General features: G+C 42.2%; 1 protein-coding gene and 1 long non-coding RNA gene across 2 annotated transcripts; both read right to left on the bottom strand.

Moving 5' to 3' along the window:
* Positions 1–385: 385 nt before the first annotated feature.
* LOC306913349 (uncharacterized protein) lies at positions 386–9,022 on the bottom strand. The gene is made up of 3 exons (XM_079489944.1): positions 8,405–9,022; positions 5,921–6,572; positions 386–3,348 (listed from the first exon to the last, which is right to left on the bottom strand). Exons 1-3 carry the CDS (start codon positions 8,951–8,953, stop codon positions 2,270–2,272), a joined length of 2,280 nt encoding a protein of 759 aa, XP_079346070.1. The 5' UTR covers positions 8,954–9,022; the 3' UTR covers positions 386–2,269.
* Positions 9,023–19,519: 10,497 nt separating this feature from the next.
* Positions 19,520–26,005, bottom strand: LOC306913371. The gene is made up of 3 exons (XR_013788522.1): positions 25,612–26,005; positions 24,386–24,463; positions 19,520–21,208 (listed from the first exon to the last, which is right to left on the bottom strand). It is a non-coding gene; the product is annotated as an uncharacterized lncRNA (long non-coding RNA).
* Between the last annotated feature and the right edge of the window lie 1,969 nt (positions 26,006–27,974).

Genomic DNA, 27,974 nt, shown 5'->3' with positions numbered 1-27,974 from the left:
TTTGAGCTTTTCCAAAGTCAGTAAAATATAATTGCAGTGTTTCAGATCAAGCTTGTTTTCTGTACCTGTTTCTGTTTCTGGGGAAAAGAGAAAAAAAAAGAATTTGGTCGACTCGCTCGCCTCCCGTCGGTCTACTCCCCGAGTCAGGTGTTCAGGTGGGTGGTGCTAAGGTGAAAAACAGGTAGGCCTATACTTAATGAACTCGTGGGTGTGGCCATATAAAAACATAATTTTAACACTTTCTGTACACCATTTTGAATAAATACATGAATACATCTTCCTCCTAGTTAATCATAGTACCTGATGATCATGTTTAATTTTATGTATTTATTTATTTGGGCGTGTCACGGCACTCTATCTTTAAAGAAGGTCCAGGGCAGCTCTGTTCAGTTAAAGTGGAAAATATTTTATTCCATAAGAAAGTTTACAAATCACACCTGTGTGAAGTGAGGGGCGCTCTTATCATCATCGTCCTCAGTTTTCCGTCCTCACTTTTGTCTTCAGTTTTTATGTTTGCACAAATATGGAAAGCTGGACATAGGAGGCGCCCCTCAAACAATGCGGGTGACCAACACGTTTTGGCCAGAGGCCTTCATCAGGGTCCACAGTAAGGACACACACAATGTCACACATTATAAAATAGAGACTACAATCATCTTCACATGACCACATTAACCACATTAACATAACCACATTAACCATCACAACAGAAAAATGGGAACCACAATAGGCTACATAATATAGGATCAAAATAGCATCAATAGCAATTAAGACAACACACTGGCTAGGGAGAAGTCAATGGGAATGTTGTCGCTCTGAGCATGATTATGCAAAATGTTTATCTTTGGAGAAGCTGTTTGAGCCTGTCATCCCCTCTTACAGACCTGGGAATGACCTCCATAACCATGAGTTTTATTTATTCTGATTTGCTGCCCTGCAGTGTTCTGCTGTTCTGTTTATTCATTGTATTATTTTATCAACCTAATACAATATAACAACCTGTATACTCTCCCTGCTCTTCTGGTGAGACATGGTGGCATTGTCGCAATGCATTGATAAAATATAATAATATGCTTTGTAATTTGTACTTTTAAATAGCCTACATAGGTGGGTTGTTTTTAAACTAATTCACCGTCCGTCCGTAATTGTAACACTTTATTATTAATTATTTCTAGAATCTAGAGTAACCCTAAATTTCAGACTGCTACTCCTCCCACAGTTCTGACGGTACGCACTTGAGCCATATCTCAAATGGACCGGCTTCAGATCGGGAATGGTGTGCTTGTATTTTGCTAGGAGAAATGTTGTATAGTTTAATTGGTATTAATTTATTTGTGAATACAATTTCCCCATTGACATGAATGGGAAAATGCGAAAAATCACTTTCAAGTATTTTTTCCTCGGAGACCGTAAGGACTATAGTTACAAAACTTGGAGGGTAGGTTCATAATATTTACTAAAATTAATTAACTTATGTTATCGGTCGGCCTCATGGTGGCGCTATAACAGCCCACTTTACGTTTTGGCTTATAACTCTTGAACCGTAGGTCGTAAAATAGAGCCCATTAGTCAGGATAGATTTTCCGCCATTTTGAATTTTATCCAAAACACACATTTTGCTCCTCCTCCTACAGATTTTGTCCAAATCTCACAAAAATCGGCACACATGATCTCCGGACCTATCTGATAATTTAAAACACGAACGGCAGAATTTTGGTAGTGTGTATCGTTCAGCCGTAATCGTCATCCGAAGTTAGTAGAAGGGGCCTATTTTACACATAATACCATAAACCATGAACAGAATGTCCAATCCATCCCAAATTTGAATCACATGTCAAGGGTGGTTCAATCAACCAAGTTCCAAAAGCAATTTGATTTTTATCCATAGAGGGCGCCGCAAATGAAAAAGAAAAATGTTTTTTGGGGGGATAAATCCCCTACAGATTATTTACGCATGATCGCAGGGGTGACGGGACATTGTAATTGGCTGGCAAAATGTGTGGGAGGGGCCTATATAAGCGACTGCGTCAACCACACTTTGCAATTTTTCAAAATTGCGACTTTTCTAGTTATAATTTATGATCATGTTTTTTAACGTCTTTTCATTTTTTATACTAGATGGCTAACCTATGATCCACCATTCAAGCCTCGGGTGGTTCACGATCCTCCCGCGATAGGATTGCTTATGCGTGAGCTAACTTCCGGTTAAGGCCTCACTTTAAAATACCTTCGGCACTGTAATGGACACAGACTGAAACAATCATGGCACTCACTTAACTTCATTGCCCTTGACGTAATTAATCGCAAAATCCCGCACTGTCGTTGACGTAATACAGGGTTTTTCCCCTGTATGAATAGCTTTATGTATGTTCAGACCTCTCTTTTCATTAAATGTTTTGCCACAATATGAACAAGGAAAGCTTTTCTTCTCTGTGGAACTCTTTGTGGACGTTGTTTTCAGGTCTGGACAGGGCTTTATACCTGTATGAATCATCATGTGTCTTTTTAGGTGATACATTCGAATAAAGCGTTTGCCACACACTGCACATGTACAGGGTCTTTCCCCTGTATGAATCATCATGTGTCTTTTTAGATTAACCTTTAGACTAAAGCCTCTGCCACACACTGTACATTTACAGGGTTTTTCTCCTGTATGAATCATTGTCATCATGCAGGTAGAATTCGGGTCTTTGGACATGTTGTTGTCTTCTTCCACATTTTGTGTCTCGTCTGAGTTTAAATCTGACTGAACTTCCCTGGTCTCCTCCCAGTCATCACTGTCTTCAGCATCAGCTTGAGAAGAGTCCTCTACATCAGCTTGTATTTTCATACGTTCAGCTGAGTTGCTAGATAGAGGCTCCCTCTCTCTGTTTTCATCATCACCTTCACTTTTCTCTTCAGTGTCAGATTCAGAACAGTGTGCAGAAAGTAGCTCTTCATCACTAGTCGGTTGTGATCGTACCCAGCCTGCTATATAAGCTTGCGTTTTCATGTGTTCAGTTGAGGTACCGGCTACAGGCTCCGTCTCTCTGTTTTCATCATCACCTCCACTTTTCTCTTCGGTGTCAGATTCAGAACAGTGTGAAGAGAGAGCCTGGTCATCACAAGTTGGTTGTGATGTTCTACAGTCCTCTACATCAGCTTGTGTTTTCATGTATCCGGTTGAGGTCCCGGCTATAGGCTCTGACTCTCTGTTGTCATGTACACTCTTTACTTCTAATGTCAATGTTGAACCATCAGCCTCCTCTGGTCTCTCTTTAATCTGTGGAGGTTGTGGTTCCTCCTGGACCAGACTGGAGCTCCTCTCCTGCTGTTCAGCAGGAAACTCCTCTGTTGAGGCGAAGAAGTCTAAGGGGGGAAAAAATGAAATGAGGGGGAAAAAGGCGAGATTCTTTTATTGTCATTTTCTGTCTCTTTCTTCCAGTCGGTTGACATAGACTTATCGGTCGAGTCATTTAAAACACAACAGCTCGAACAAAGTGGTGGATGGAGATTTCACATTTGTATTAATGCAAGAGCAATGGCTTCCATAATACCAAAGTCCGATGTCAATATCGCTAGAGGGCAGGGACGTGCACAGGGATTTGGAGGGGCAGGGGCCGAAATTTGAAAAGGGCACTTGTGGCGTGCGTACACACACACCACATAATTTGGGTTTTATTTAGGGGTGCCAGACACCATTTTGCGGGGGGTGGGGACACAAGGTTATACTAACTATACTTGAGTCAATCAGTACAAATCTACACTCTCAGTATTGAGCAAGATATGAACATTGATAAGATCATAGAAGAAAATATGATAGATGGTTATTTACTCAATCATTACAAAGCTATAGGCCTAGTATCAAGCAAGATATTGACATTAAGTTCATGATGAGATAGACCATAGAATAATTCTTTAAGGGAACACAGAAGCTTTCCAAGAAAATGGAACAGGAAAGACGATGGGGAATAAAGTGCTTTAACTTAAAAAGAAAAAAAGATCACACCTGTGTGAAGTGAGGGGCACTTTACCAATCCTCATCATCTTACATCATCGCGATATCATAACATAACATCATATGCCGATTTGCTCCGTGACAGACAAAACAAACATTAAACTCTGTTCATTGTTAATGGCATTTTTGAGTGGTGTAACCACTCCTACAACTGGCTTTTGTGTGCAGAAAAAAATGAGCATGGTTGCTATGTTCAAAATAATTTCTGACGTAATTAAATCACACCCGGGTGAACTGGATGACCCTAGCAACCATGCTAATTTTTTCTGCACAAAAAAAGCCAGTTGTGAAATCACATCCGGGTGTGATTTCATTACGTCAGATCAGAGCTAATCAGGCTATATAATACCTTACCTTATATAATACCTCACATCGGACAAAAACTCCAGCTGAATCAACTTCATGGTCACAAATCATCACATCAGAAGTCGACCCTACCAGAATCAGACCTAAAGGCCATTCAGTCTTTGAGACCCTTGAAACCAAAGATCTTTAAAGACGGTGGGAAGCCCATATATAAAACCTTACACCACTCAGTTCACACGGGTGTGATTTTTATTAATGTTTGTCTAGGAAAGACAAACATTAAACCTGTGCATAGGAACAAAAAGGAGCACTCATGTGCCCACTGTAGTCACCATTTTGACTACAGTGGGCAGAAAATGAAGAAAACCTTGTATTTTTAAAACAATGCAATACTGCCTCATCAACATTGGTATTGTGACTTTATATATTGTGAATTACTTGCATGAGAGGGGGAGAGGTGGCTGTTTTAGCAGGCCGTTTGAAACGCCTTTTAATTACTTTTAATTTGTTCAATATTCTTTGAGTGGTGTAAACCACTCCTACAACTGGCTTTTTTGTGCAGAAAAAATGAGCATGGTTGCTGTGTTCACCCTGTTGTAATGACGTAATGAAATCACACCCGGGTGAACAGGGTGAACATAGCAACCATGCTCATTTTTTCTGCACAAACAAAGCCATGTAATGAAATCACACCCGGGTGTGATTTCATTACGTCAGACATGATTTCATTACGTCAGACAGACCTTACACCACTAAGGGTGTTCAATAGAATTGATTTATGAAAAAAGAAAATCAAAAACCTCAAATGGAATTAGGTGGTTTGCACTGGTGTGTGTGTGTGTGTGTGTGTGTGTGTGTGTGTGTGTGTGTGTGTGTGCGCGCGTGTTTGAGAGGATCAGGGGACGAGCGTGGTGGATGTGTCTGTGTGTGTCTTGCTTGTTGTCACTCCGCTCCAGTCTGTTGTTTCTTGAACGGATCAACCCAGCAGTCTAGCCGAAGAGTGTGCCTCACAGCACGGGTGGAGAAAATAAAGTGCCTGGATACTATCTCTGACGGCTTGTTTGTATAATTACTTATATTTTTTAGCGGTAAATATGAATCTGTATTATTTTTATACCTACAACACTTAGCTTTACACATTGTTTTCAGAAGTCGCATTTTCGAGGCGGACAGCTTTCTGTAGTAGATTCAGAAATTAATATGCACGTTCGACTCCGCCCCCTCCCCCAGAACCACACCTAAATTTCATTACATGTTTTCGTTTGTCAATTCTGAGCAAAAAGAAAGAGGGGGGGTGTCCTGAACCTTTAATAAGCTTTGAGCTTCGGCCTATGCCTTTTCGATCAACCTATCAGAAATAGTGGATGTAATATTTAATGTAATCATTTATGTTACACTGTTGACTTGATTGAAATAAACTAAACTAAACATCTGAAACGTGCTCCTCCATTATTATTATTATTATTATTAACCCTCAAAGCTGCACATAATAGGGGCTAGCGCCCCTCAATAATAATAATATAAATGTAATTAAAAGGTGAACACACGGCTGAAAACTCTGCTGCAGTGACAACATAAACAACAATCAAGAAAAAAAGAATGTCTGGCCCTACTAACCTGACAAGACAGACACCTGACTTGCCGTATCACTCAGTGGGGGCCAGCCAGGAGCTCCATCTGCATCCATTGTGTTGCCATCACTGTCGAAGTCGAGGAGGAGTTCATTGGCTACTTGCAGTAGGTGAAACTCTTCGGCGCAGGTCTGTGCCAATTCGCGTTGTTTCCTAATAGCGTGGCCATGCGATGTTGTTATGCCTAATTTGCCGAGCCTTTCAAAAACTGCCTTCTTTGCCCCTCCGTAGAGTAACACATTGTTCACATAATATGCAAAGGCTGATAAGCGGGGTTCCCTTCCTCTGAGAGCTATTGCAGCAGCAGCACAGGTTACATTGGGAGACTGTTTGCTGATTCGATGAAATATGGAAAATAGGAATGGTGACATACGCTGGAGATCTGACATCAAGTTTGCTAATGAAAAATCCTTCAAATCATCTGGTGATGACCGCCACAGCATAAAATTCTTGTATGGATTACATAGTGTCTTGCTCTCGTCCTCTATTACTTTTAGGACATTTTCCTTAACTTCTCCAAACAGTTCGTCGTGTCTGACTATCAGATTGGCTGCTGTTGTCCAATTTCCCCTGGTGATGTGTTCAACGATCCCTGCTGTGCTGTTATCACACACTGTTTTTTTCCCCCTGATGGTAACCTGAAACACAAACAAAGGAGTTGTTAATCATAACTGTGCTGCTGCATTAAGAAAAATCATGATCTGATTCAACTTTATTTGCCAAATATGTGATCACATAAAAGGAACTTTACTCCATCTTATTTTGATAAAGAGTCTCAAGGCACTGAGACAGAAAACTGCTACAAACCATGACAACAAAGCTGAACAGAGGCAAACAAAAATGTGTTATGCACACAAGAGGTTAAGTCCCACTATACATTAGAATAAGATTTGGTGGCCTGGGCTGTGGCTCAGCGGTCCAGGCACCTTGGCTGGTAATCCAGTCTGGCAGTGTGCCGAGGGTTCGACTCCCGATCCCGACGGCCTTTACTGCATGTCTTCCCCCATCTCTCTCCCTATTTCCTGTCAGCCTACTGTCTGTCCCTCCATAAAAAATATAAAATAAAGGCGAAAGCCACAAAAAAATACAGCCTAGGTTTATTGTTATTTATTGTCGTTGATGACACCATCACAAATCTAAATTTGAACGAAGCAATCCATTGAGGACTGGAGTTTAGGCTTTTTATCTGGCACCCATCCCCCAAGTCAGCATGCCCCGTGTTATCTCCCCCTCTCTCTGTGTGTAGGACTATATAGAGAATGTCTGTCTGATTGATTGATTGATTGATTGATTGAAATATTTAAGAGTTTGCAGAATTATAGTATATTTCAAGCACAAACTCAATACAAAGACTGTTAACTGTGAGTGGACGACCCAATTAAGCATTACACTTGTTCACAAGAGGGTCCACCTTGTTCAATTCATCAAAACATTTAGAGACGTACAAATAGACACTTCTATATAGTCAAAGAACAGAACAGGAATTCATCATAAGGGAGGTAAAAAGGGAAAAGAAACATATACAGTGAGGGGAAAAATGGGTGGGGTGGGGGGGGATTCAGATTTTACAGGGGCCAGTTTCGAATTGCAGCCGTCCGTAGGTGCCCTTTGAGTGCGGTTTTGAAGGAGTCAAGGGATTTGCATGTCTTAATGACTGTTGGTAGGGCGTTCCACATTTTGGTGGCATAGGAGCGAAAATAATTTAGTCCCTTGTTTGTGCCGAATCTGGGTTGTTGTACATGGTTCATGGTATCTTGGTGGTGTATCGAATCTTGTGGACCAGACCCATTGCAAGATGCTGTACTCTGTCGTCGACCCTAAGCCATTCCAGCCTGTCAAAGTGGGCAGGGGTGAGGCCAAGTAGGAGCCTGACCAGTTTGTTTTGGGAAGTCTGGAGCCTAGTTTTAAGGGCCTTTGAGGTGCTGTGGTACCAGGAGGTGCATGCATAGTCAAAGAAACCTTGTACGAGGGAGTCTGAGAGTAATTATATATTGTTTTATTTATACTAGTACTTTTGTGGCCCTGGCAACCAATCTTAAGTCATATGGTGTCATCCAGCTGGACAAGTGTTGGTTGGTCAAGAAAAGCACAGGGGAAATAACTAAACTATCCAAAGAAATATTTATTTGTTTCTAACAACACAACAAATGAGTTGCCACCCTACCCCCACCTGCCCTGTTTATTATGTCTCCTGTAGTGTAGGAATGTGGTTGGAGGATGGGCTGTGAGATCTAAAGGGAAGATACCCTACCAAAATACCCAGATAGATTAAATGACATTATAGTAGTACCAAATAATATCACAATCTATGACAGATTGTGATAATTCTCATAGAGGGAATATTATCGAATGCCAGCCTGCCTAGTCACATTTAATTTGATATATATAGCCGGCAAGGCGGCTGGATTAGCGTGAATTGGCAGCATTATAGGTTGTTAGACAGAGTTTAGAAATATTTTCAGCTATTTACCTCCAAAAGACTCTGACGCTCAGGCATCACCGTTGTTGGTTTAGAGAGCAGCTTACGGGTTGCCGTTGGAGATGGAGAAGTAGTGTCACTGTGTACTGGTGTCACAGGATTCGGACGATGTTTTTTTATTTTTCGTGGTGTCTTGGAAGGTGTCGGTTCCCGATCACGTTTATATGTCCTTGAGGAACAAGCTGATTCACTGTCGTCAGGGGACAACCGTCCAGAAACTACAGGCACTTCTACAGTCGCTACTGTTGAAGTCGCGTTAAACGTGTCTCCTTTTTGTTCCTCTTTGTCCTTGTCCTCTTGCTCCCAGCGCCGTAAAGTGGAAATATCATCTTCCATTCTTCCCAGTTGGCGAAAACATATCTTACACATTCGATACGATATCAAGGGGCTTCTAAAAAGTGTTAAACCTAATGCTATCAGCCGTTCGTAAACACTTTTTTCGTTTGAATTCTTCTTGTCGAATATTCTAATGGTGCCCCCTAAAGTGCCCTTTATGCGCATATTTGCGTGACAAAAACGGCAAAAATCCATAGCATCCATAATAACTTCTTGTTGTTGTAGTCCTGTTAGATTGTGTACATGTGTGTGATATACGCGCTTAAGAGTATACGCGACTGACTGTGTGAGCTTTGTCGCAGCTGCAATACGTCATCAGTCCTGCCTTGATCCCGCCTCAGTTCCCAGATGGGAGCAGGAGGGGGGGGGGGGGGGGGGGGGGTCAACCCTGTGTACTCTCAGCTGCCCCATCTGGCGGAGTCAGGTTAGGACAGCTGCTGAAAGTTGGGGTGCCTACCATCAACAACCAATATAAGGCAATGTTCTAAATTTCAAAATGCCCAAATGTGCTGACACGGCAGCACATTTGGGCACATTTGAATTTAGCCATGAGAGTGTTGCCACGTTCAAAAAAGAAAATAATGAAAGTAATGAAACAACTCACGCAATTTATAAATGTTACTGGGGGTGCCCGGACCCCACTTTAAGAAGCAGAAGATGTTTAGGAAAATGTCCTTAAAAAAAAAATCTAAACGCATATCTTTAACTAAGTTCGCACATATTTTCACATTTTTCCGCAACTTTCGCAAGTTCCTGCAATTTCACCACATCAATTCACAAAAACTCCCTGCACATTCCATCCAGGGGCGGCAGGTTCCTATAACGGCAGTGGGTGCCCCCCGCCCCGCCCCCCAGCCACCCCGCCTCCCTGCCACCCCCCCCCCCCCCCCCCCCGGCCGCAGCGGGGAAAAAACCTTTTTTTTGGTACTTTATTTACAGTTTGCTAATAAATACAGTAGTGCGCGCTTTCAGTTCACAACAATTAACGAACACATTAAATTGTTTCAGCATCTTGTTTCAACATTTCAGCATGATCAACAGTAAATAATTAAATTGTTTCAGCCATAAGCGGCGGGTGGATTTTACCTTTAGCTAGGTGGGACGACGCAGATTTATTTATTTATTTCCCCCAGATGGTCTAACAATCTCATGATTTGACCAATGTATTACCAATCTCGTACACCATTGCTCACGAAAGCAAGATCCTTGACCAAATTACAGCCACTGCATCTTACCTTTTAATTAAAGTAAAAGTAGTCTGAGGAAAGGGAACAGTTCTGTTCCCCGGACATTGTTTTGGGATATTTTTGCTGAGATGGCTCTGTTTGTCAAGTCTCAAGTCAGTGTGGAGATTGGCCGGCGGTGTTGCTGCCCTCCCCTCCCCTCCCGACTCATGGCTCTTTACAGACGGGCCGACGGTACACAGACAGCAGCCTCTCCGCTGACTGTGTTAGTGTTGTGTTGCTGCAGGAGACGGAGTGTGAATGAACCGTGCGGTCACTGGAACAAAGCCACCGTATTAGCATTTGAATACCTGTTCTGTGAACACCGTAAAGGTGTGTGCCTACGTGACAAAATGACCAGGGGGAGGGGATCTTCAGCCTTAATCTCAGTGGGTGCTATTTGCCTTATTCTTTTTTCAGTGGGTGCCCAAGCCCTCAGGCACTCCCAAAGTTGACGCCGTTGATTCCATCGCATAATTAAGGATTTTTGCCCGTGTTTTTCTGGAGGGTCTAGCATAGCCTGGCTAATAAGCCAGACTCAAATCACACTGTTGTGTGGTATTTGAGTCTGGAGATGCTGTGTATGGATCTTGTTTCCCGGGGGGCGGGTTCAAACATTTTCTCTTTGACGCAATTGGTCAGAGCTACTGTCGCAGACTGTGTGAGCTTTGTCGCAGCTGCAATACGTCATCAGTCCTGCCTTGATCCCGCCTCAGTTCCCAGATGGGAGCAGGAGGGGGGGAACCATGTGTACTCTCAGCTGCCCCATCTGGCGGAGTCAGGTTAGGACAGCTGCTGAAAGTTGGGGTGCCTACCATCAACAACCAATATAAGGCAATGTTCTAAATTTCAAAATGCCCAAATGTGCTGACACGGCAGCACATTTGGGCACATTTGAATTTAGCCATGAGAGTGTTGCCACGTTCAAAAAAGAAAATAATGAAAGTAATGAAACAACTCACGCAATTTATAAATGTTACTGGGGGTGCCCGGACCCCACTTTAAGAAGCAGAAGATGTTTAGGAAAATGTCCTTAAAAAAAAAATCAAAACGCATATCTTTAACTAAGTTCGCACATATTTTCACATTTTTCCGCAACTCTCGCAAGTTCCTGCAATTTCACCACATCAATTCACAAAAACTCCCTGCACATTCCATCGCATAATTAAGGATTTTTGCCCGTGTTTTTCTGGAGGGTCTAGCATAGCCTGGCTAATAAGCCAGACTCAAATCACACTGTTGTGTGGTATTTGAGTCTGGAGATGCTGTGTATGGATCTTGTTTCCCGGGGGGCGGGTTCAAACATTTTCTCTTTGACGCAATTGGTCAGAGCTACTGTCAGTCAAAGGTCTCAAGCATTGAACGTCACTGTACCAAAGCCCGCCCATATTGCATACCGTGTCCCGATTGGCCACACCAGTTATCTGGTGTAGGAAATGGGCGTACAATTGAGCCTCTCCAGACCGTAATCCGTTGGCAATTTTTTTTGCCAACGGATGATTTGGTCTGGCTTATTAGCCAGGCTAGGTCTAGCAGACTAAAGTTCTCAACGAGCCCAAAAATGAAGGCCCGGCCCGGCTCGGCCCGGCCCGGCCCTAACTCGGCCCGACCCTAAAAATGACCATAATGTTAGGCCCGAAGCCTGATAAAGCCCGACTTAAAAAACAAAAAAACAAAAACAATGCCACTTTAATGGCTAGCGCAGCGGCGCGCGCCGTGGTTCAGTGTGTGTCTGTGTGAGTCACTGTGAGAGTGAGAGTTAAATGGACTTATCGCCGAAATAAAGGATTTATGCCCACTTTGACAGACTGGCATGGCTTAGGGTCGGCGACAGAGTACAGCATCTTGCAATGGGTCTGGTCCACAAGATTCGATACTCCACCAAGATACCCATGTACCTGTGTAGATACTTCCTTAATGTTAACGAAGTCCACACCCACAACACCAGAGGGAGTGCAACGAATCATGTTCAACCCAGATTCGGCACAAACAAGGGACTAAATTCTTTTCGCTCCTATGCCACCAAAATGTGGAACGCCCTACCAACAGTCATTAAGACATGCGAATCCCTTGACTCCTTCAAAACCGCGCTCAAAGGGCACCTACGGATGGCTGCAATTCGAAACTGGCCCCCGTAAAATCTGAATCCCCCCCCACCGCCCCCCCTTTTTCCCCTCACTGTATATGTTTCTTTTCCCTTTTTACCTCCATTATGATGAATTCCTGTACTGTTCTTTGTCTATATAGAAGTGTCTATTTGTACGTCTCTAAATGTTTTGATGAATTGAACATGGTGGACCCTGTTGTAAACAAGTGTAATGCTTAATTGGGTCGTCCACTCACAGTTAACAGCCTTTGTATTGAGTTTGTGCTTGAAATGTACTGTAATTCTGCAAACTGTTAATACAATTTTCAATCAATCAATCAATGTAGCTCACGTTAGACTGTTAATGTTCCATTTCCATATCATTCTAATGGATTCCATTTCCAGTGGTGGTGGTGAGTAGCTCCCCTTAGTTTCCTCTAAAGTGAAGCAGCTATGTCCAAGACTCCAAGTATCGTCCACGTACCGGGTCCAAAAGAAAAAACAGCCTATAAAGTTTACAAACCATCCACGCTCATGGCGTGTCTCGACAGCTTAGAGATCTGTTATTTTAAATTGGGCACATATAACGAGGCGCGCCGCCGCACCGAGTGACGGCGGTTATAATACTAATTATTTTGTAAATCAAATAGCCTGTAGCCTGCAGTGGACTGTAACATTGCGTGGTCATCATACACTACAGAATTATATCATTTACATGGATCGGTTGGTGGCAGCGGTGGCCGAACGGATAGCGGCGCGGTCTTGATACCGGAAGGTTCCTAGTTCGAATCAGCCGTCCGACACGTTAAAATTACCACCGCTGAAGTGCCCTTGAACAAGGCATTGAACCACTACGATGAAATGTGTTCTATGAGCAGGGCCTGGCTGGAAACAAGTTCTTGAGCTTAGCCCAGATACCCTGGGTAAATATAGATTTCATTTCATTTCATTTCACTATATGACGTTGATTAGGCCTAATGATTAGGTTATTCATCGCAGCCAGCTGGGTTTAACGAGATAGCCCAGTGCAACTGCAACATGACAAAAACCTGACGCTTTTTCAGCTATCGTGTGATAATCCGATTGATTTTATAAAACATTTAGCATATGAACTGAAGCTCATTTGGTGCTCCGCAAACCAGAGGCCAGCCAGCGGTATAAACAACAACCCCACCGTTCACTTCTCTGGCACTGTTTTTCTGGCAAATCTAAGGGAGCAAATATAAGACTTCCGGTGGACGATCTCTTCAAAATAAGAGTACCCTCTAGAGTATTGAAATGGACATCTCCCTGAACGCGTGCGTATGTCACAACAGTTGCCTCGCGGAGCCGTCTTTTGTCCAGTGTCCACTCTGGGTCTGGAAACGGCACAATTTTTACATTTGACAGCAGTAGAAGGTCTGCTGCTCGGAATTTTACACCTCTCCCGCTTAGCGGAGAGTGGGGTGTGGTAGAGGACATCTCCCTGAACGCGTGCGTATGTCACAACAGTTGCCTCGCGGAGCCGTCTTTTGTCCAGTGTCCACTCTGGGTCTGGAAACGGCACTTTCTTTTTACCGTTGACAGCAGTAGAAGGTCTGCTGCTTGGAATTTTACACCTCTCCCGCTTAGCGGAGAGTGGGGTGTGGTAGAGGACATCTCCCTGAACGCGTGCGTATGTCACAACAGTTGCCTCGCGGAGCCGTCTTTTGTCCAGTGTCCACTCTGGGTCTGGACACGGCACAATTTTTACATTTGACAGCAGTAGAAGGTCTGCTGCTTGGAATTTTACACCTCTCCCGCTTAGCGGAGAGTGGGGTGTGGTAGAGGACATCTCCCTGAACGCGTGCATATGTCACAACAGTTGCCTCGCGGAGCCGTCTTTTGTCCAGTGTCCACTTTATAAAGTCCATGCACTCCAGTGAATAGCATTTTTATTTAGATTTAGATTTTAGCATTTAGATACCTTTTTTACGTTATTTAATTACTTATTTTTTACACAGAAACATAATGTGTGTCTTTACAATACCTGTAATGTAATAATAATACTAATAATGTAATGTAATAATTATTTAATTAACGGCACTTTTATTCTGAAAGCAACCGGATGTCTTACATTTTCTAGCTCTCAAACAGGAAGTTCTAGATTTGCCAAAAGAACGGAGCCCACTTCTCTCTGGTCATCAGTATGCGAGTCTGAAATGCCAGCGCGCTGCGCCAAACCCCCCGCCTCCACTCCTCCGTCTTCCTCCTGTCACAATTAAGTGATAGCGTAGCCCGGCCTCTTCATAATAAATTACTTGTAGGCTATAGCCTACACATTACACAAATAACAGAATTGCTATTTTTATTATAATAAAGAAAAAAGGAGAAAAAGAGAAAGGAAAAAATCAAGGAAAATCACTGAGCCCGAGGCTCGGCCCGGCCCGACTAATTAGCATAATCTTTGGGCCCGGCCCGGCCCGAAAACGTCGGGTCGGGTCGGTACCGGTCGGGTTCGGGCAGAGTTTGAGAACTTTACTAGAGACCGCTGTCTTGTGAAGTAACGCCCGGAGTGCATGTGCCTGGCTGCTCTTGTGGTCAAGTTTTGGATATAACATGCAGACCTTTTGAATAGAGTTCATTGTAGTAGGCCAGGCATAATATAACTGGCCTGTCTGGCCAGCCTGTATATTTTGAGCTTTTCCAAAGTCAGTAAAATATAATTGCAGTGTTTCAGATCAAGCTTGTTTTCTGTACCTGTTTCTGTTTCTGGGGAAAAGAAAAAAAAAATAAGAATTTGGTCGACTCGTTCTCGCCTCCCGTCGGTCTACTCCCCGAGTCAGGTGTTCAGGTGGGTGGTGCTAAGGTGAAAAACAGGTAGGCCTATACTTAATGAACTCGTGGGTGTGGCTGTGGCCATATAAAAACATAATTTTAACACTTTCTGTACACCATTTTGAATAAATACATGAATACATCTTCCTCCTAGTTAATCATAGTACCTGATGATGTTTAATTGTATTTATTTATTTATTTGGGCGTGTCACGGCACTCTATCTTTAAAGAAGGTCCAGGGCAGCTCTGTTCAGTGGAAAATATTTTATTCCATAAGAAAGTTTACAAATCACACCTGTGTGAAGTGAGGGGCGCTCTTATCATCATCGTCCTCAGTTTTCCGTCCTCACTTTTGTCTTCAGTTTTTATGTTTGCACAAATTATATGGAAAGCTGGACATAGGAGGGGCTAGCGCCCCTCAAACAATGCGGGTGACCAACACGTTTTGTCCAGAGGCCTTCATCAGGGTCCACAGTAATGACACACACAATGTCACACATTATAAAATAGAGCCTACAATCATCTTCACATGACCACATCAACCACATTAACATAACCACATTAACCATCACAACAGAAAAATGGGAACCGCAGTAGGCTACATAATATTATGTAGCCTACTGTGGTTCCCATTTTGATCCTATATTATAGGATCAAAATAGCATCAATAGCAATTAAGACAACACACTGGCTGGGGAGAAGTCAATGGGAATGTTGTCGCTCTGAGCATGATTATGCAAAATGCCTTTTTTAGTTCTTCTATACGTTTTACATACAAAAGATAATCAAGATCAAGAAACAAAATTGTGGTGGTCTTTAATCAGTCATGTTGATATTTGTCAGATTATGTGATTCCACTGCTTTAGTATCTATCACTTGTCATTGTCATCCTGGATTAGAATGAATTATCATTCAATTGTCTCATTTGTCTGGGTGTTATATCATGTGTCAACTCAAATGGGTTCATGGGGAAAATGTGCATGTATTACTACCTAAAACTAACCATTCTTCATTATCTTCAGAAGTGCATTCTGACCCAAGCATGTTCCCCTATCTACAACTAAAGGGTTTCCTCCCTGTACGAGTTTTCATGTGTCTATGGGCTTTTCCCTTTTATGACTCCTCATGTGTGTTTTTAGATTACTACTATGAGCAAAGCCTTTACAACACACGTTACAAGTAAAGGGCTTTTCCCCTGTATGAATCCTCATGTGTAGTGTTAGTTCACTACTTTGACAACAGCCTTTGCCACACACTTTACAAGTAAAGGGTCTTTCCCCTGTGTGAGTCCTAATTATGTGCATTTTTAGAGCACCACTCACAGTGAAGCCTTTACCACACACGTTACAATTAAAGGGTTTTTCCCCTGTATGAGTCCTAATGTGTCTTTTTAGATTACTACAAATAGCAAAGCCTTTACCACACACGTTACAATTAAAGGGTTTTTCCCCTGTATGAGTCCTCATGTGTATTTTGAATGTACTACTTAGACTACAGCCCTTACCACACACGTTACAAGTAAAGGGCTGTTCCCCTGTATGAGTAATCATGTGTTTTTTTTAGATCACAGCTCTGAGCACAGCCTTTACCACAAATTGTACAAGTAAAGGGCTTTTCCCCTGTATGAGTCCTCATGTGTCTTTTTAGATCATGACTACAGCCTTTACCACACACGGTACAAGTTAACAGCTTTTCCCCTGTATGAGTCTTCATGTGTTCTTGTAGATGTGTCTTCCAATTAAAACATTTGCCACACACTGTACAACTATAGCGTTTGTTCCCTGTGTAACTCTTCATGGAGTGAGTTTGTTTTGATGATTTCAGGTCTTGGGACAACTTGCTGCTCAAAGACAATCTTTGTCCTTCCACATGTTGTGTCTTGTGTGATTTCAGTGTGTTTAAAGCTGACTGATCTCCCCTAGTCTCCTCCCACTCAATACTGTCTTCAGTGTCAGATTCAGAACAGTGTGAAGAGAGGGGCTGGTCATCATCAGTTGGTTGTGATCGTACCCAGTGTTGAGTTGAGGTGCCGGCTACAGGCTCTGTCTCTCTGTTTTCATCATCATCATAATCATCATCTTCACCTTTCACTGCTAGTAATGTCAACGTTGACCCACCAGCCTCCTCTGGTCTTGGAAGTAGCTCCTGTTGTTCCTCTTTAATGTGTGGAGGTTGTGGTTCCTCCTGGACCAGACAGGTGCTCCTCTCCTGTTGTTCAGTGAAAACCTTCTCTTTACACACAGGAAGGTGCAGGACGTCTAGAAAAAGAAAGACGCAAAGAGAGAAAACCATTTAGTGTTTGAACTTTGCATTTTTCCATGCAATGTTTCCTGTTTTATAGCTTTGGTACTTGGAAGAACTTCTCCATTTCTAAACTACAAGTTGTTCGTTTATTTGGACAGGACAGTGCGTAATGATACTTTGACTGCCTCCGGTGATTCAGTCTAGAGTTCTCAAACTCTGCCCGAACCCAACCCTACCCGACCCGGCCCAACCACTAATTGGTCGGGCCAGGCTGGGCCGAGCCTTGGGTTCCGTGATTTCTTTTGAGAGTAAGTAAGTGAATAAGTAAGTAAGTAAGTACGTAAGTAAGTAAATAAATAAAACACCCATTGTGGGTGTATGGGATTTTTTTATGGGATCACTAAACCTGGTGAAATTCACCCGAACAAAAAAACTCCTCTCCTGCTGTTCAGCAGGAACCTCCTCTGTGGAGGCGAGGACGTCTAGGGAAAAAAGCAGAGATAGTTTTATTTATTATTTAAATTTTCTGTCTCTCTTTCTTCCAGTCAGTTGCCATAGACTTATCGGTTGAGTCATTTAAAACACAACAGCTCGAACAAAGTGGTCAATGGAGGATGACACGGGAGTGGATTTTCACTCCTGTCCCATCCCACTCCCACATTGAGTTCTCCCCATCCTTTATAGTAAAGGCTAGGTGGAATGGCTAAAATAATGTCATGATGATGTTTTTTTCCCCATATTGATCGATATTGTCATATGTATTATATAATTTATAATTTGATAATACTGCCAGTTTGAAGACTATCCTGATAATGACTAAATGCTTCAAGGACAACTTCACCCATTTTCAACCTATCGTCATATAATTGGTCCTCACTAATATTTTATTACTAATGCATGATAAAACAGTTACCAAAAAAAAGAAAAAACATTGCATGGATGCACCTGGGACGTATCCTCAGTGATGTTTCCTGAGGTCAATTCTGGCGCGTGGAAGGACTAGGCTCTGTGGGTTGACTCCTGTCCGGGCCCCTCCTACGTCTCACCAGGTCCACTCCTGCTCTCACCAGGCCCAGGACCTGTGCGTTGCACCAGACTCCCAGCACCAGGCACTCCATTCAGGAGTGGTGGATTATAATGGCCCTCCTAAAGGCCTCACCGAGGTACTACTTGTCTCTCACAGGGCTGTGGACAAAGCTGTTTTCTTTGGGTCTGTAACTCTGAGAGGGTAACACATGGAACAAAATGGACCCTAAATGGGTCTCGTAGGAGCCAAACAGGGCTTATATTTGTATAAATGTGTATGTTGTAATATTTGGTGCCCTGGAAGGGGAGTAAAATCATTGTAAACTTTGAGATTCTGTTTGGATATGAATCATTTATTGCGTGTCATTACAGTTCGTTTTAGCTCCCAGGCTTAGCCTGCCAGCTGATTAATTTATTGGGAGTTCTCAGCCACAGCACGTCTGTTACAATGAGAGTGTACAATGGCATGATGGTAGAACACCACATGTTGTACCAAAACCTGAGTTGCTTTAAAAATAAAGGATAAAACAAGCATTTGATATTCCACCATCAGATTCAACTTTATTGTCAAAGTAGGTGCAATTCATACATCAATCATTTGCATAACAATACGTATTAATTCAAATCCATTGACTGAAATATGAGTATTCTTCTGCTTTAGTAGCCTATCTATGATTTGTCATCGTCATCCTGGATTAGAATTAATGATCATACATTAGTCACGTGTCAACTCAGATGGCTTCTTTGCAAATAGAACAAGCATTTATTACTGACCAATAACAACTCATACCCTACAGAGAACGAGACGTAGTGACGAGACGTAATGACGTGTCGTAGAGCCCACTTTTGGCATCATGCAGGCAGCAAGCAACTAACTTGGACAATGTACACTATTTTCCATCTCTATTCTATCTCTGTTGAGCAAGCAATTAACTACTTGGACAGCGTACACTATCTTACATCTCTATTCTATCTCTGTTGAGCAAGCAATTAACTACTTGGACAGCGTACACCATATTCCATCTTTATTCTATCTCTGTTGAGAAAGCAATTAACTACTTGGACAGTGTACACCATCTTCCATCTCTATTCTATCTCTGTTGAGCAAGCAACTAACTTGGACAGTGTACACGATCTTCCATCTCTATTCTATCTCTGTTGAGCAAGCAACTAACTTGGACAGTGTACACGATCTTCCATCTCTATTCTACCTCTGTTGAGCAAGCAATTAACTACTTGGACTGTGTACACCATCTTCCATCTCTATTCTATCTCTGTTGAGCAAGCAACTAACTTGGACAGTGTACACCATCTTCCATCTCTATTGAGCAAGCAACTAACTACTTGGACTGTGTACACCATCTTCCATCTCTCTAATATCTTTGACGCAGATCTGTGCAACTTTCCAGTAGCTAGTGTGTTATTAGCTGTTAGCCAGTGTCTGTGTGTCGGAGATATCAAATACACGCTGTATGGCTTGGGTGTCAGCTGACGAAATAACTTAACAACATCCCCAAACTCTACCTGTGCTCAAATGAGCATGACGGCACACAATCAAAGTATAGGTTATTTTGAGAGAAATGTCCCACAATATGAATACATTTTGTTTCATTTTGATGGTATCGCAATATTGCAATTGCGGGAGGATGGCCTGCTTTATCATATTACCGACACTGTGCTTCCTTATCTACTTTAAATGTAGTTATTAGGTAACTGTACTGTACTTTAACTGTAGTTACTGTAGTCATAACAAACAACATGGAGACTGGAATATAGGCATGCTATCTCTCTGTCCATATGCATACTCACAGTAAATCTTCAGATATGCATCTAGACTCCTGATCTAGATGAACGCATTTGCCACAAAGTGAAACTAATTGGTTTTTCCCCCTGCATGAGTTCTCAAGTGTTTTTTTAGATCACACTTTTGACTACAGCTTTTGCCACACACTGTACAAGTAAAGGGCTTTTCCCCCGTATGAGTCCTCATGTGTCTTTTTATGTGCTTTTGACTACTAAGGCCTTTGCCACAGACGTCACAGGTAAAGGACTGTTCCCCTGTATGAGTCCTCATGTGACTTTTTAGATCAGACGATGTATTAGAGCCTTTGCCACACACTGTACACGTAAAGGGCCTTTCCCCTGTATGAGTTATTATGTGAGATTTTAAAGTACCACTCTGACTAAAGGCTTTGCCACAAACACTACAGATAAAGGGCTTTTCACCCGTATGAATCCTCATGTGTCTTTTTAGATCAGATGATGTATTACAACCTTTGCCACACATTGTACAAGTAAAGGGCATTTCCCCTGTATGAGTTATCATGTGAGATTTTAAACTACCACTCTGATTAAAGCCTTTGCCACACACTGTACAAATACATGGTTTTTCCCCTGTATGAATCCTCATGTGTGTTTTAAGAGCCCACGGTTTACTAAATTCTTTGCCACAATTTTTACAAATAAAGGACGCTCCTCTTGTATGAGTCCTCATGTGTGATTTTTGATCACACTTTCGAGTATTGCTGTTTTCACAACTGTGTCTTTTTAGAACATACATTTGACTAAAGCCTTTGCCACACACTGCACAGGTAAAGGGTTTTTCCCCTGTATGAATCATTGTGTGTCTTTTCAGAAGTCCCTTTTGATTAAACATTTTGCCACAAACTTTACAACAAAAGCTTTTCTTTCCCATGCGACTGCTCATGGAGGTATCTTTCAGTGAGTTTAAAGCTGACTGACCTTCCTTGGCCTCCACCCAGTCATCACTGTCTTCAGCATCATATTCAGCACAGTCTGAAGAGAGGAGAGGGTCATCACAAGGCTGTGATGTTCCACAGTCCTCTACATCAGCGTGTGTTTTCATGTATCCGGTTGAGGTACCAGCTATAGGCTCTGTCTCTCTGTTCTCATCATCAAGTTCACTCTTTACTGCTAGTAATGTCAATGTTGAACCAATGTTAATCTGTGGAGGATCTGGTTCCTCTTGGACTTGTTGTGGAGGTTGTGGTTCCTCTTGGTCCAGACTGGGTCTCCTCTCCTGCTGTTCAGCAGGAACCTCCTCTGTATGCACAGCGAGGAAGTCTAGAAAAATGAAATGAGAGAATAGCATAGTGTTTTTACATATTCGGTTTCTCTTTCCAAGTTGTCTGTGTTCCACTCAGTTGCCATAGACTTTACCAGATGTTTAGTTATTTCTAACAAAGTGGTCCACGGCAGCAGACAGGGGCTCTTGAGCATTATTCACACATTCACACGTTCACTCAACCAACCAGCCCATCTTTTAAGATGAATAATCAGTTAGATAAATATGATTCGAAGTGGAACGTGTTCCTCAGTCATGGTCCTTGATGTGATCCATGGTCAGGCAATGCCCTTTTGATTGTTTACTGTCTTAGTATACATATGATACAGTTGATGATGCTGCGTGTTTGGTCGTGTAAAAATATTATTTATTTTGATTTTTTTATCTTGTCTATCCTTGTTTTTTGTCTATTATGTTTTTGTGCTCATACATAATGTCCATGCATATGTATTCTGTTGTTGCTTGTTTTTTTCTGTTTATTTGTAAAAACAAATCCAAATAAAGTACTGATCACTCAACCAACCAGCCCATCGGGAGCAGTGTCTTGCTCAACGACACGTTGACATGCAGCCAAGAGGAGCCTGGGATCAAACCGGGAACCTTCTGATACCAAGTCGGCCACTCTACCGAACTACTGCTGTACGACTATCGACCCAGCCTGATTCACTACACTACATTTAAAATGGAACCAAATGGACCCTTAACTCTGAGAGGGCAACAATGTAACAAAATTTACCCTAATGGGTCTGGTACAATGAGAGTGTACAAATGGAATTAAATGGACCTGCGAGGGTCTATTTTGTTTCATGTGTACACTCTCAGAGTTACACTGACTGACGGTACGTGGCCTAATGTATATCAAACTGGGTATCTTTGAAAATGACTGAACCCCCAATTGCTCCTGATGTGCTGGTTGGTGCCTTGTATGGTTTCCGCCGCCATCGGTGTATGAATGTGTGTGTGAATGGGTGAATGTAATGCACAATCTATGTAAAGCGCCTTGGATAAAGGCGCTATATAAATGCACCATTTAGAACAGGCTACTTATTAACATAACATAACATAATACAATAAGAATGAAAATGCAACTGTGTAAACTGTCCGGGCTTGGTTTACAATATAAAATATATTGAATACCATCTAAATGTAAACATTTCACTTCACAAGGCTAGAGGTGGAGTGAGATGATCGCTACAGTTAACTCAAAGACAAGTGAATCATTGAGCAACTTCCCACAGTACTCTTTGGACAGTTTGACTTCATACCTGGAGTCCAGCAATTTAATCTGTCTTCAGTGACGTAAATGTTTTCAATGTAAGTAGAGTCACATACTAAGGTTCTGTGACCATCCTCTGGCAAGGATGTTTTGATGATTGATTTGACCTCTATGGACCCTTTATAAAAGATTTAGCCCCGATGTCCCTCGCAAAGATCCCGGCATATTTTGCTAGAGGGCCAAATTCAAAATAGATTCACGCATCACGCATGAAGAGACTTTTCCATACAAGTCAACCGTGAGGATTCCAAATCTGACACCATTTTAATCATAAGACCTCGTTTTTTGTAATGGGTCCCGGAACCCAGGGGTGTTTTTTTTAGATGGGTCCCAGGGACATTTTATAAGTCCTACTTTAACGTTAGACTACAGTACAGACCTGTTATGACATTCCATATGTTGATTTGACAATCAAATCCTGTACACCCAAGACAAGCTCCATATACGGCCAGTACAGAATTCATTCAATATGTTGATCTGACCCCCCCATGCCAAAGCGGCAGGGCTCACCCAGCAGTATGCCGTCACCCAGGCGGAAGCGTCCGCGCGGCCTCGCCTTTTAGGGCGAGGTCGCTTCTTTCCCTCAGGGCGTCTTACTGGTTACTATTATTATTACCTGTGCTTCCTTCTGGTTCTGGTGGTCCTTCTGCCTCCTCCTCCCCCTCTGTCTCAACCAACTCTATGGTCTCAACCTGCTCTAGAACGTCATCCTCTGGCGTCGTTCTTCTAACTTTTTCTTTAACTATCGGCTCCATCAACTCTCTCTTCTCTCTTAAACAGCCGAGTTATTGATCGTTGAATTGACATTTTGCTTAAATTATTTGTTAGATTAGATTTGTTATTCTGACTTCTCATTGCCTGTAGCCTATTCATTTCCTGTGTTGTTTTCTCCTTTTCTTTCTCGTTCTAAACCAATCAGAACTAAGTATTGCAATGTGTAAAGGCAAGCCAACCAGAAACATGTTTTGAATGTTGATGGAATTTAATTCGGCATAGAGCCCACCTACTCTATCCGGTCATTTGCACGCATACATTAGGCTCTATACTGGATTTCTAACCTGCAACGTGAACTGGGTGCTGCACACAAGCATGCGCACAGCCTGACGCGAGCCTGGAACAATTCAGAATCACTTCATTCGAAAACTCAACTAATAACACGTGTGTGTTAATCTGACGTTAGTAGATTATGTTTTCTTCTTGGACATGCGTGTGTGGCACAGTGGCAGGTTATTTAATATAGGATTTTGACAGCTGTCGTCCCCGTTTCTTAGCGGAGCGGGGCTCCGGGGCTATCCTCTTAGCATACATTGTATTAAACAGTGCTTTCCTCAAACTGTGCTTAAACTTCAATCAAATAAACAAACAATCACACAAATGTGTGTGTGGGGAGATATTGCTTGATATAACCCAGATCAAACAATTATTGAGGCACTCCATCTTCAGGTGCAACAATTAAGAATGTATTTTTTTTAGCAACAATATAGAGGATATGCGTGTGACATCATCATCATACCCAGAAGTTATGCGGGAACGCCTACTGAGTGGTAAAAAAATTACTTTTTGGCCTTGACAGCCCATACATCCAAACAGAAAGGCCCTATCTTATTGTATTAAACAACGTTAAACTCACTTTGCCACTCACTTTATGCATGTGCATACCCTCTATTATACCACAGGTCGTTTCGAGGAAGCAATCTGATTAGTTTTAAGGGTAACTGTTGTATAATTGCAATATTACACTCGAGGGTGTGGTTTAACGTGATTATTGCCACTTCAGTGATGCTTCGTCTCGTTCCTTACCGCATCACTGTCGTGGCAATAATCATGTTAACTCACACCCTCTCGTGTAATAATGCTTAATTCACATACATATATATATACTAATGTTTTTCTTTCTCACCTGTGACTGTCTTCTTCTTTCCTTTGGACCTTTTCTTTATTTCTATTTCTTTCTTCTTTTTTCCGCCAATCCCTCCACCTATACGTTCACCAATACAAGAACAAAAGAAAAAAACCTTGATGCAATGTAAAGTTATTGATCCCAGCAAAAATGAGGACTAGTCCACTTGAGGGTGTAAAATGAAACCAAATGGACCCTTATGGTCGATTTGGTAGAGAATTACAAAATTGAATTACAAAATTGTTAAACATCTGCATTAGGCCTTACAAGAAGTCTACACAACTAGATAATGTAGAAGAATTGTTATTTTGATCAATGTTTTTGCTGAACGATAACGAGTACATTCTAAGTTTGGGGTCTGAGAGGCTAAATGTCCACAAATGGTGGTCCGTGGTTCAAATGCAGAATAAATAATGGAGCTTGAGAAGATATGAAAAGGGTTGAAAACCACTGCTATAGATAGATCAAGGGTAAGCAAAGTAGCACAGGTGCCAACATTGCCACAGGGGAGGCTGATCACTGGCACACTGACGCGTGTGAGAGAGAGGTTTTTTCTTAAAAGGGGGGGAGTCTGTGAGTCTAACGAATGAAATAAAATATATCTAAGGCAGACAAAGAAAAACAAAGGTTGTTATGTACAGCATGTGGACAATCAAAATCAGTTGGAAATATTACATGTTGATGTGGTGTCATAATTCAACTTAGTGTTGATATGGAACACTGACTATCAGGAAAATGAAAACATGGCACCTTATCAAAAAGGTTGAAGACCCCTGTTATAAAGTCCTTGAGGGGGTTCCCCAGCAAAATCAATATAGAATCTAAATCAGTTGAACCACTTTAAACGTATATACTTCGCTGAAAATAGCTTATCCACAAAGTGACCCATTGTGAGCTTGTAGATCTGCTATTTCCACACAAAAAAAAGACATTTTGACACATGTTTGAGTACATTTAAAAAATAATATTAAATCACAAATGATCTTGAATGGGGGTCCATCTATGTCACGACATATTATTTTCAGAAGGGGGTCCGTGGGCCAAATAAATAATGATTAACTTGACATGATAATGTTTGAGAAATTAAGGATGTCTGAAACACGCGCACACACACTCACACACACAGCCCAATGGACTGACTTCTATGTAATTATGTAAAGTTTACATTGTAAACCAAGATATAGCCAGCCCCCCAGTCACAATGTTCTGGACCCGTCGCTACCTACCTGCAGTGTGTAGTTCGGTGTTGTGCTGCAGTGTCTGTGTCTCCAAACTCTCCATCTCTCTCTGGAAAAGGCCACACATGAACTGTGCGGAAGCACTGAGGCGCTCCAACACAAACACTCTGACCCGACAAACATCACCGCTTGTGTGTTTCTCCAAAACACACAATATCTGCTCTCCCACCGACGTCATGTGTCCATTTATCTCCAGCCGTACAGACTCCATTTGACTCGTGCTACCTCCTCTATGAGACATTTTAACTCCTTTATGAAACATTTTAAGTCCTTTAGAGACATTTTAACTGCTTTAACGAGACATTTTGGCCTCCTTTGTTGTGAGACCGTGTTCGTTCGGCGTGGAGAAACCTCGCGTCAACAGGAAGAACTACATGACATGACCTTCTACTTCCTGGTCGTCAACGGACGCCAGACTCGCCAGTGATGCAGGGCACTGATCCCTTATTGCCTTTCGCCCCCTGGTGGAGGAGGTGTGGAACTGTCACTGATAGATTTAGAGTTTTTTGATTGATTGATTGAAATATGTATTAACAGTTTGCAGAATTACAGTACATTTCAAGAGAGATCAGACAATAATGACTGCGGAGAGAATGTGAAGAAGTTAAGAACTCATGTGAAATGTTAAAATAAAGCCATCGATAGAAACATAGTCTTTGTATATCGTTGCTGTCGGGTGGAAACCTTATAGGCCTATGTCCAAAACTGCTCCTTTCTTATTAATATTATATTTCATCCATCCATCCTTGTAGCCCCTCTCGGGACCCCCGGTTGAGCTCTTTTGAACGCACCCGTAGGGTCCCTTCCCATCGGTGTCATGCTAAATGTAAATTATAGAATACAGACAGACTTACCGTCGCAAACCCCTTTGCTGCGCTGTGTGTGTGATAGTGACATGTTCCAAAAGAAGCTTATATCTGCTATAGGAGACAACGGAAACATCAATGAATTTTAAATCTTTGTGTGACCGTTTTGGCAGCTCTGAAATTCTCTCTTCCTTCCTTCCTTCCTTGACTTCCTTATTGACATCCCATTGTACCGCCTCCAGCCCCGGAACTGGCTATCTGCGACAGAGCAGATCAGAGGCAGGAACGTAGGGACTGACGCGCAGATAGCTCCAGACTTCCCTCTCCAGAGAAACATTAGTGACTTCCTCCTGGGGGACCCCGAGACGTTCCAAGGCCAGTGAGTCGATGTGGTGTTTCTGCTGCAGGGTCTCCTCCCAATATAATTATATGTGAAAATAACTACAAGCTCACAACATGTCGTGATGTACTGTGAGCTTGTAGATCTGCTAATTTCACTACATTTGTGTGACACTCTGGAGATACAAGGATTACTATTTGTACCCTCTTGTAAGTGTAATGCTTGATTGGGTCGTCCACTCACAGTTAACAGTCTTTGTATTGAGTTTGTGCTTGAAATGTACTGTAATTCTGCAAACTGTTAATCAATATTTCAATGAATCAATCAATCAAACAACATATATATTTGATATATTTATATAATAACAGTTTGCAGAATTACAGTACATTTTCAGCACAACTCAATACAAAGACTGTTAACTGTGAGTGGACGACCCAATAAAGCATTACACTTGTTTACAAGAGGGTCCACCTTGTTCAATTCATCAAAACATTTAGAGACGTACAAATAGACACTTCTATATAGCCAAAGAACAGAACAGGAATTCATCATAAAGGAGGTAAAAAGGGAAAAGAAACATATAGTGAGGGGAAAAAGGGGTGGTGGGGGGGGGATTCCGAATTTACGGGGGCCAGTTTTAAATTGCAGCCGTCCGTATGGTGCCCTTTAAGAGCGGTTTTGAAGGAGTCCAGGGATTCGCTAACCTGAGTCAGGTTAGGGATTCGCATGTCTTAATGAATGTTGGTAGGGCGTTCCACATTTTGGTGGCATAGGAGCGAAAATAATTTAGTCCCTTGTTTGTGCCGAATCTGGGTTGTACATGGTTTGTTGCACTCCCTCTGGTGTTGTGGGTGTGGACTTCGTTAACATTAAGGAAGTATTTAGACATGTATCTTGGTGGTGTATCGAATCTTGTGAACCAGACCCATTGCAAGATGCTGTACTCTGTCGTCGACCCTAAGCCATTCCAGCCTGTCAAATTGGGCAGGGGTGAGGTGGGTTCGGGGGGTGAGGCCAAGTAGGAGCCTGACCAGTTTTTTGGGGAAGTCCGGAGCCTTGTTTTAAGGGCCTTTGAGGTGCTGTGGTATCAAGAGGTGCATGCATAGTCGAAGAAACCTTGTACGAGGGCTCCTGTTAGGGTCTTCAAGGTGTTTTTGTTGACCAGTGAGGAGATCCTGTAAAGGAATCTTGTTCTTTGGTTGACT

Source organism: Electrona antarctica, assembly GCF_951216825.1.
Source record: "Electrona antarctica genome assembly, chromosome: 20".
Lineage (NCBI taxonomy): Eukaryota > Metazoa > Chordata > Actinopteri > Myctophiformes > Myctophidae > Electrona > Electrona antarctica.
This window is presented reverse-complemented; position numbering and strand designations above follow the sequence as displayed.

Coding starts and splice junctions, on each gene's coding strand:
- LOC306913349 (XM_079489944.1), bottom strand. CDS start 8,953: ATGGATGCTATGGATTTTTGCCGTTTTTGTCACGCAAATATGCGCATA. Junction 6,573..8,404: donor AGCGTCAGAGTCTTTTGGAG/GTAAATAGCTGA, acceptor TTTGTGTTTCAG/GTTACCATCAGGGGGAAAAA. Junction 3,349..5,920: donor TCAGGTGTCTGTCTTGTCAG/GTTAGTAGGGCC, acceptor TTCCCCCCTTAG/ACTTCTTCGCCTCAACAGAG.